At 33.2% G+C, this 11015-nt stretch overlaps 1 protein-coding gene across 1 annotated transcript; it reads right to left on the bottom strand.

Moving 5' to 3' along the window:
• Positions 1-854: 854 nt before the first annotated feature.
• On the bottom strand, positions 855-8572 carry LOC109792065 (arabinosyltransferase XEG113). Its single transcript, XM_020351451.3, has 13 exons — positions 8167-8572; positions 7447-7743; positions 7118-7323; positions 6626-6731; positions 5778-6034; positions 5505-5640; positions 5131-5225; positions 4986-5039; positions 3779-3892; positions 2266-2364; positions 2055-2174; positions 1520-1606; positions 855-1414 (listed from the first exon to the last, which is right to left on the bottom strand). The coding sequence occupies exons 1-13, from the start codon at positions 8336-8338 to the stop codon at positions 1247-1249; spliced, it is 1911 nt and encodes a 636-aa protein (XP_020207040.1). The 5' UTR covers positions 8339-8572; the 3' UTR covers positions 855-1246.
• Positions 8573-11015: the final 2443 nt, after the last annotated feature.

Below are 11015 nucleotides of genomic sequence, written 5' to 3'. Positions count from 1 at the left end.
CATATCGAGACTGAGTGCCATAAGACCCTGCTTACCTGTCTTATTTTTCATAAAATTGAAACACTCAAAAGCAATCAACACATTATCTATAATAAGTTGATTAAGGATAAAAGCACTTTGGGTCTCACCAAGAATACTAGGCACTTTGGGTTTCCTAAATATGAGTATAGGAAGGTTTGGGATTTCGCATATCATTTAGGGATTTGGGATGATTGGATCCCATGCAAGACCAAAATCGAAATTGAGGCTGTTGGGTGAAACGGAAGAAGCTTAGTGCATGTTGAATTGGCCAAATTCCAATTAATTTCTGAACTGCTTGAAGTGACGAAGAGCATAGTTGATGGAAAGCTTCGATCTTGCTCGGGAATGGAGATCAATTGCGTCATGTCTATGATCACTATACTTATGCTCCTCACATACCCGATCATGGAAAGTTTCGCAAACATGAAATGCAACTGTAACCCTAAATGCTCCTATTGACTCTTTTTCTTAAAATAAATTAAATTTTCCTTTAGATATCTATCTATTCATCAATAATTTGCTATACACCAATATTATTGTACTTAGAAACATATGACTCCGTTAAATAAACGACTTAGTTAGATTCGATAAATTGATCATTAAAACATGGAGAGTTACATACAAATGTACTGGATCATATGGTAAAATCTAAACTTGTTGCTTACAGCAAAAATGCGTTGATAAGTTAATGCCTAGCTTATTTTGTTCAGGGAAAAGTTGGTGAGATATTAGAATAATATGCATAAAGTCTTAAAGTTTGAACATGTTATCATTGTAATTTTTAAAAGATAAAAAAAAAAACACTAAATCACATGCCAATGGACAGCAGAAAATCAAACACTAATTTTGTTCTATTCAAAATAAAATATAGAAGAAAAGAGTGATACAAATGAATGTCTCCGGTGTTTAATTACAACCAATACAATATCAAACAAGACATCAATGACCAAAAAGTGCACCCTCTAAGAAATTGCGGGCTTTCATTTCTCTTGGTTGCAATATTGGTAACATGATACAAAACAAAACAAAAAATCTTAATTGTTACAGAAGAACCAATTGCTTAAACTCTATGAATATCTTATAACCTCAATATGGATACAGATTCTTCACTTGTGTAAGTATACAATCTTGGCTTGACAATTAGTTTGAAACTAAATAACCTTTGGTTGTCTCTTATTTCCCCCATCCATCAAAGTGTTTTAACAAACAAAAGTCTAAGTTGATTTCACCATGGTGGATGATCATCCTCAGAAGTTTGGGGAGGAATTGCTTTCCATCCTGGTTTTTCATCCCAGTACATATCATAATATATGTGACCGGGACTGTGATCTGGCACACAGCACCATATTCCCACATACCTCTTAACGCGATTTCTGAATTTTTCTTCCCTTTCCTTTAAAATAAAGGCATGGCATCAGCACATGATAACATCTGTTTCTTTGTAGTTCAAGGCTAACTCAATGTGAAACTTCAAATGGAAAAAGAAAAATGTCCTTACCTTGGTGGTGAAACCTGTGAAAGCGTCTTGCACCGAAAAGAACTTGATCACTTTAACATCCTTGAATGATGAGAATACTTTCATAAACTGCAAATACACATAGAAACAACCGTGTTATATGGAATATGGATAGACATGAAATGATGAAATTGATATAATGATATATAATCATTATAGGTTTCGACATTCGATATAATCATATAAATGTAGTTTATAAGGTTGATTTAGAAAAATTTAAACAAAAGAGTTTGTTTAGATAAGCTTCTCTAAAAGTATTTCTAACAGAGAAAAATAGGAAAGAAAATCAAAAATAAATTTTTTCATTAGCTAAAACTAACTCATGCATGAGTTACAAAATAAGATTTTGTAGAAGCAGAACTTCTACAAAATAACATGCATAAATTAATTTTGGCTTATGGAAAAGCTTATTCCATTTTTCTTTCCTATTTTACTTTCCTAAAAGTGTTTCCGACAAAGTTTACCTAAATAGACCCTAAGTGCTACATGGATAGACATGATATAGATAATCAAATACCGTTTCTTCATTGCTGTGCTTTGGAAATTTAAGTACTCCCCCAGCAATGGTACTATTTGATGCATCACAATCTCGGGTTCCTTCTTTACAGAGCTGAACATCAAGCCATGACTTTTTTACCTGAACTCAAAAACCAAGGAAAAAAAGTTAAGTTACATAAATTATGAAACGAGAATCGTGATTTAAGATGGATGTAATAGACATTTATTACCTCTGACGGCATTGAGGGATTATCAAATATTGAGTACTCTCTAATATCTATTTGAGGACCAAACTCTTCTTCAGGGAGCTTTTTCAACATGACATTGACCTACAGAATAGTGCATTTCCGTAGCAGCATAAGGAAATGATAAAATGTTACAATTATGTAAACAAAGGAGAGGTGAAGAGGAAGATAAGATTGTGAAGAGAACACAAAAAAATTTTAACATGGCAACCAGAATTGGAGAAAATCAGAAAACACAATTCAAAAACCGTATAAAAAATAAAAACAAAGCATCTTCTTATTTACTTTTAAGTACACTCTTGAGGTAACAGCCAGTTTAAACATGAGTCAAATACCCGGAGTCATTATAAGATTTTATTAAGAAATCATAGAAATAATGGAATGGGATATATAGCGCAAATGAAAGTTCATATATGGATAAATTTCCGCACTTTGAGCCCATTCAAGATCCATTTCTTTTGTGCTTCTTGAAATGATACGGGCATAAATGAAATCTATGAAGAGAAAAGTTCATTCAGTATCACGGGCAGTAATTGACACTAATTATAATATCACACGAATTGAATTTAAATTAATTTTAGGTTATTCTTCTAAAGTTACTTCTAAAAAATTGTTAGCTTTGAGGGTTACTTTCAGAACATTATCAGATGTTTTCCACACAACAAAAAATTACATAATAAAACTTTTCAACAACGTTACAAAGAACTATCGTTGAAATACTAGTTTAATTTCAATCATTAAATTTTAGTTCCATCCATGTTTACGTATTTTAATTTCTACTGTTACAATTATGACAAAAACCTTCTATTTGTCTCTCATTGACCTGCAGAGTGCAGACCAACAGAACACACCATAAATCTCTGAAACTTTGATTTTTAGTTGATATACAATTTGATTCCTAAAAGTGCATCCTATTTATTTTTGGTAACTGAAATTGTTGATTTGTACAATTTAGTCCTCAAATGTCTGAACTTCCTCACATTTTAGTCCTTTCTTCACAAATATGTAATCAAAATGTGAACAAAAGAAATACATTCATGTATTTACACTTTTAAGGACTAGTTAGTCACTGAAAAGACTAAAATATGATCAAGTTAACACATTCGAAGATCAAATTGTATATACCAACACTTTCAAGGACTAAACATAAATATTGTCACTTTCAGGGAACAAATATATATTAACTCTTGAATTTTTATTTATTTATTTATTTTTTAGTTAAGAAGTCTGTTGGTACCTTCTAGGCCTCAATACAAGGAAACATATTGCTCATGTACAACATTTATAGCTGAATAAAGTATTGTAACTTATGCCACAGACCTTTCAAATTTGGTTTAAACAAGATGAATAAAATTTGTACTCAAGACCTTTGCACTATATATATTTGGTACTTGCCTACTTGGATCCAAAAGCACCGAGATGATTACTAAATCTTCCAGATGATCCAATTCATAAATGAACAATAAAAATGATAAGGAGCTGCTTAAATAGGAAATACCTCAAATACATGGTCCAAAGGACAGAGAAAAGGTTGTCTAGTCATGGAGCCTTCCAAAATACCAGGATGGCCATACCATAGCCTATCAATCCTGCACCATAATGGAGGCATGACCTAAACAGACACAAAGAATCAACTTTAGGATAGAATTATAGAATTTATTAAGTTAAAATAGAAATAAAAAAACAAAGCTATCAATCATAAAACCAAGCATAGCCACAGTAACTAAATCACCTCCACCAGGCATAAATTTCAATTAGAACTGTCTTATCAAAAAACATTTTCAACTAAAACTGAAATTCAAAACCATTTATATAAATCATTTCAACATGTTAGGACATCAAATAATTATTCCAATATATTTTGGGTTGTGGGGATGCTTGCAGCTTTAGGCACCTTTTCGAGGAATGTTATTTATTAGAAGGGGGGAAGGGGGAATGAAGAAACTCGTAGCCGAATTATGCTAGCAGTTATCTTCCACGGACTGAATAATTGAAAAGCAATAATATTTGCAAAAGGGAAGTAATAGCACCAAGGAACCATGGAGCAGATGTGAAAATAACAGCTGTAATAGTTATGTTCACAACCTATCCAATAATGGTGAATACAATGATAATCTTCGACTCAACCGTAGCTTATGATTATGTGACAAAAAACAATCACAATCTACAACCCTAAAACACATAATACTGATGAATGCAAAGATCAGTCTATCCGAATAAAATAAAAAGTATGGTACAAGTAGGACATCTAAGTAAAAACTAGTGTTTGTCACAATAATAATTGTATGTGAAATGAATGTGTGCTTTCAATACAGCATAAACTTGTGGTGGAAACATACAATTGGTTCTCTTCTGCCAATAAAAGGAATCTGATGTACATGCTTTTGGTTTATATAAAGCAAACAACGTAATTACACTGCACGACTGTGTAGAAAATTAATGTTACAAGCTAGTTCTTTAGTCTAATATAATGACTTTATTAGACTTCTAAACATTTATTAAGAAGAATTGAGACATAAAAAATAAAATAAAATATAGTCTATCCTTTGTATAAATATTAATGGTTTGTCACTTAATAGTATTCATAAAAAAATATTAATTAACAGTGGATATTTTCCATGACAATCAAGAGTGTTGATGATGAGACACTTTGAATTTAACATGTAATACAATAAGCAAGTATGACCCCAAAAATAAGTTCTTACCAGCGTTCTGTTCAAAAGGGAAGCAATTGCAAGTGCTGTCCTAATCTGTTTAATCTGAAAAAAACTCACATGCAAAAAATATTATAACGTGCAACATAGTATTGCTTAAAATGTAGACGTGAACAATGGGTTGATACGTACATACTTGGTAATTAACAAGAGTAAAATGTGATTCAATATTATGCTCCCCACTTAGCAACATGCTTTTTGGAATATATGGCTTAAATGACAAGAAACCCCCTGCAAAAGTTCATCTAAAAGTTAGGTTGCTGTAATTTCACAAAACAGCGTTGGCTAATCAATCAGAAGAGGAAACTGTAACCAATCCATGTAAAACTTAGAAGTCAGCATCATAGTATGATGCTAGCTTAAATGCAGATAGAGTAAAACCATTCAATACAAGATTTAAGTAACAAGACAAATAGTGAAAAGATTGTATTTACACAAGTGCATTAAAATAAATAAAAATTAAGTGAATGTCTGCACACCCAAATTCAGTGCGGAACAGCAACTAATTACCAGGGGGATTGTAGTATGCAGGTGGATCAAGGAAGTGCATGGCTTCTCTCAATCGATGGCGCTTTCCTTCTGTGGCTCCATATTGAAATGTTGTGTGCACTGCATATGGCTCCAATCTTAGTTGCTGGTACATAGCCTGCAATCATAATATATAAATAAATGTTGTATTACATCAAACTGGTAAGCAAATTATTTCTCTAGTCCTATCAAGATTCCTACAGATATTTAATTGCATGAAAGATAACAAAGGTATAGCACATTAAAAAATCCTACCTGGACAAAATATGTATGTCCACTACAGAAGATACTTGCAGGCAAAATCCCCAGCTTCAGTTTTCCATCAAAAGCAAAAACAAGCCCGCTTTCATCATCAACAGAAGGACCTAACTGATTGTGAAGAATATCATTAAACCCATTCTGATCCCATATCTGGTCATCAGCTAGAAGCATTTCTTTCCATTGCTTTGCCAATTTTTTTGCAGATTCTGTAGGTCTCCAATGGAAAATTCCTATGTTGTAGGCGCCAGAAACTATTCAAGGTGATAAACATGATCATCAATACACTGTCAAAATAACAAGTGAACTAACCTTCATAATAAATGAGAGATGAAGTGAAGCAATAAGTAAGAGCAATGGATTGGTTACTGTGAGTTCTAAAACAATATTAACAGGGAGAGAAAAATTGAAAAAGCTTGCCTCGGACTATGCCATTTTATTTTATAAGTTGGTTATGCTGAAGAACATGATACAGGATGTGAACCTCCATAAGATTAATTTTATTTTTATGTACATGGAAGACCAATAATAGAATAAAAAGCCTTCACAGTGCAGACAACTGTCAATGGTTGCATTGAAAACCAATTTGCTAGCTTCTAATCAAAAGCATGCAATACGGGTAACAAGTAACTCTAATGTGATGCCTCAGAACTGCTTTTATTAATTGACTTAAAAGATGACTATCATTCACATAAGCAATTTCCAAGTCCATAGATGTCATGTGACTGGAAAATGCTTGGTTACATGATCTATGTAATTCATAAAATGTGTGCGTTGAAGAAAATAAATATGCTAAAAGAACCAACATAACCACAGTAAAAAAGTGACAGTAAGTTAATATTCACCTTCTTGCCAAATTTCCAAACTATCATCAACAACTGTTGGTATTACTTGATCACTTGACGTTAAAACATCTGCTTCCGGATAGCGAGCAAGATATGGAAGTGGGTTCTGTTTAACAAACACAATTGAACATATGTCATAGGAATAACATATAACAATTACATTATTGGCTCGGAGACATTGTAAAGATGATAGTGCATAATGGATGTAAAAGATAAGATCATAAGAAATTATAATATGTATATGGTAAGATAGAGGTAAACAAACGATAGTAGAGGGGATAGGGGAATTTAAATGCTATAGCAAACTGGATAAGAAAATGAACAGAATCTCTGATAACTATTATGTTCACTGTAGAGAAAGAAAATATCCTAATCAATAGAATTTTACTGCTTCTTTTAAATCTTTAATCAAAATCTAAGCAAGCATATTAATCATCATTATAATTGCAACAAATTAACTCAAGAAAGCATATACGTGAAAATGAACATCACCTTCAACCAAACCATGTCAGTATCACACATCAACAGCTCATAACCAAAAGGAAGTATTGAGTCTATCAGAATAACTTTCTCTCTCCCCATTTTATGAAATGTTGGAGACCCCCAGCCAACATCTGCTGTGCCCATATGGCTACCCATGTCAAAAACTGGTATCCCTTTCCAATACAGTGCCTCCAATAATTTGGTATCCAATGCACCTACAAGGTAGGTTTCAAAATTCAAACAATCAATGATACAAACTGCTGGCTATGCATTTCTAGCAAGGCATCACCACTGAAAATGTATGATACATAGAACAATAGTTAAACAGCAGTGCTCACCAACAAGGAAATTAGAAACTCCCAGATCTGTCAATTGTTTAGCCCACGTCAGAATAAAATCCATGAAAGCGTAGTTACCAAAGGTTACTATCACAACATTATCCTTCACCCTTTGCTGAACCAGTTCCTTGGTCAACCGGAAATCCTTCAAAGGTGGCATTTTTTTATTGAGTGGTGGAACATCCCATATAGACCTAGCCAAATCATTTTGCGGCACAGGGGAAGGAGTGGATACAGTATGAACCATTGCTGACCTAGAAACATTTAGTGTCTGATCCGTAACAGGAGTTTCCTGGCCTGCAAAAGCATGTTCAATTAAGGTCTAAATTCCACCTAACAAATAATGGTAGAAACCAAGATTTGCATCAAATACCTAAAATATCTAAAATGTATCCTACAAAGACACTACCGTTGAACTGTCAATAGAGTCTACATCTCATATCCAAAAGAAAACATGTGCATCAACTTTCCATCTCTAACAATAATTGAGTGATCTCTACCACAAAAACAAGACAAATTTTAAGTATTTATTTAGCTAATGCTCCAAAACTAAACACCTTCTAACATTCCCTCAATCCCCCACCACCCGAAATAACATATAAAGCAAATACCACCATTATCTAAGCAAAAATAACGCCAATAATTGAAATGGGCATTTAAAAATGAAGCTAAAAACTAGTGAGGAAGAAGAAAAGGCACGATTTTTATGGAGCCACATACTCGAAAGTGACGAGAGCCATGCAGAAGACTGAGCAGCAGGAGGGCTGGCTGAGTATATAGCAGAGAAAACGTAGAAGGAGGAAACGACGATGCCAATGATGACAACAGTGTAGATCGTGAGGAACAGAGGCTTGGAATTAGCCACTTCCTCACACCCTTTTTTCCAAACCATCTTTACCAATCAATGTTTCACAAATCACCAACAAAGCATTGCCACCTTTCCCTGCTTCGATACAAGAAGTGGAATGGATTGAAACCAAGATTTGGTTGACCTTGGGATTGTGAAAGGGGAAAGAAAGAAATTGGTTTGTTTGGTTCAGATTGCCAATTCCAGATTCTCTGAATGTGTTATGGTCAACGAAGATGCTTGCCTACTCAACATGACAGCAGCATCACTGATTACTATTCTAATAATTTGTTATTGTCTCTACTCTACACGATCCAAATACCAACCAATTACAATATTTTTTAATTACTCTATAATTACATTGATTTTGATTTTGGACCTGTTGACCTTTTTTAATTTTTCCCTTTTTATGACAACTTTTAATCACTCTCTTTCAGAAAATCACAATGTGGGTGCATAGAAAAGTTTTAGAGAAAATAGGTGGTTTATCTATTTTACATAGTAATTTTTTTGGTAGGTGATTTTATGTACTTAAAAGTCATATATATTAAATCTAAAGTTTTTTTTAAGAATTTAAGCGAGGATGTGGATTTTATGTAAAATAAAAAATGAGGATATGGACTTTTGAGAACAACCTACACTCATTTATTTATTATAAAATTAATAATTGTTATAAAATTAAACGAGGTTTTGGAATATTGTTATAAAATTAATTGAGATAAAATATTTGACAAAGACAAAATGTTTAATGCGAAACAAATTAATTCAATTGTATTTATAATCAAGATAACATAAAACAGGGAATTTTATATATTTAAATTTATTAATAATATTACTTTATTTTATTTTATTTATTCATAAAGATATCCATGTGTAATAGAAACATATATCTTTATTATGTTTTATACCATTTTGGGTATAATATGAGATGGACCTCCGAGATGAATCTATTAAGAAGGATATATCGAGACGATTTGAACAAGTTACATAATCTTGAAAGGTTCAGGATTAGTATGCAAGTGTACCATCTTGAGTATAATCTGAGATAGACCTCCAAGATAGAACTACCAAAAAGGATCTATCAAGAAGCTTATGGTAGAGATTGTAAGATCATCTTATTTATTAGCCAAGTAAGACCGACCTCCGTGACCTAGCATATGACTTATTGGACATTCTTAACAAGGTAGGAATTATCTCGATCTCAAAAACTCTAGGCCAAATCTCATCTTTAATAATTAAGATAATATGTCAAGATATGATAACTAAATTATCTTATTGAATCCCGAAACTCTCGGGGCCCACAAACCCATAAACAATTAACTATAAATATACTAGTCCTAGAGTAAGTACGAATAGATTACACATTCGAATACTCTAGCTTTGTTTGAGTAGGTAGACTAACCCTAGAAGTTCTCCAAACTAAACAAGTGTACCATCCTGGGTATAGTTTGAGACAGATCTCTGAGATGGATTTGTAGGGAAGGGTCTACTAAGACACCTATGGTAAAGATTGTAAGATCACCTAATTTACTAGTCAAGTCAGAATCTAACTAACCTCCATGACCTAGCATATCTCCTATTAAACATTTTCAATAGGGATCAAAGTTATCTTGATCTCAGAAAATTTGGGCCAAATCTCATCTTCAATAACTAAGATAATATGTCAAGATATGATAACTAAATTATCTTATCGAATCCCAAAACTCTCAAAGCCCATAAACCCATAAACAATTAACCATAAATATACTAACCTTAGAACAAGGATGAACAACTTACACATTTGAATGTTTTGGCTTTGATTGAATGGCTAGATTAACCCTAGACATTCTCCAAATCGAAAGATTTTGGTGCCCACCATAGGGCTATGGTGAAATTTCTCATATGCTCCAAGGACTATCAATAGAAGAAGTTGTAAGGAGGTTTCAGTGGAGATGGCAAAGGGAACAACGTTGAATCATGAAAATTAACATCCAACAATGGAGAAGTTGATGGCCTTGATCAACGATTTAAGGGGAGAGAATTCCCAAGCTAAGAAAAAAAGGATGTTATCATGAGGGAGAATAAAGAAATTCAGTGAAGGGTGGATGAGATGCAAGAGACAATACAAGCTAACCTCAAGCCAACAGAGGGAGGTCTGACGATCGAGTTGTTAAAGGACTTTAGCCCTTTTTCAGAAGAAATTGAGGTAACACTTATTCCTTGAGACCACTAGGTGCCTCAAATCAATTTGTTTGATGGAACCCAAGTCTGACTCAACATTTGACGAACTTCCGTGCTCAGATGTTGATTTGTGGTGGGAATGTGGCAATATTTGTTCAACAAGTTTGCCAAATTGGTTAATAACTGATTCTGACATGTTTAATCACCTATTTGTACCTCAATTTTCTATGAACAAGCAAAAACCCTTAATCACACTAGACTTATTTAATTTAAAGCAACAACGAGGATAATCTTTAAAAGATTTTCTCTAGAGATTTAACAAAGTCTCTATAAAGGGTTGCATCTTTAAATGAAAAGATGGCAGTTGTAGCTTTCCAAAAAGGTTTGTAATCAGAAGTATTCGACAAATCCTTAGAAAGAATGAATTACAAAATGATGGCTAAAGGAGGAAGGTTAAATCAACAAGAGAGCAGTTGGAGACCAAGAGTTGATCACAGAAAATAAAGGATGGAAGAATCATCTATGTCCATGATCTAATTGGAACAAAATAAAAGATCGCGTT

The sequence above is a fragment of the Cajanus cajan genome, chromosome 5 (assembly GCF_000230855.2).
Source record: "Cajanus cajan strain Asha chromosome 5, NIPB_CcT2T_4, whole genome shotgun sequence".
In the NCBI taxonomy this organism is placed as follows: domain Eukaryota; kingdom Viridiplantae; phylum Streptophyta; class Magnoliopsida; order Fabales; family Fabaceae; genus Cajanus; species Cajanus cajan.
The sequence above is the reverse complement of the archived record's forward strand: the minus strand, read 5'-3'. Positions and strand labels throughout refer to the sequence as shown.

Coding starts and splice junctions, on each gene's coding strand:
- LOC109792065 (XM_020351451.3), bottom strand. CDS start 8,338: ATGGTTTGGAAAAAAGGGTGTGAGGAAGTGGCTAATTCCAAGCCTCTG. Junction 7,744..8,166: donor ATGGCTCTCGTCACTTTCGA/GTATGTGGCTCC, acceptor ATGCTTTTGCAG/GCCAGGAAACTCCTGTTACG. Junction 5,226..5,504: donor TGCATACTACAATCCCCCTG/GTAATTAGTTGC, acceptor GAACTTTTGCAG/GGGGTTTCTTGTCATTTAAG.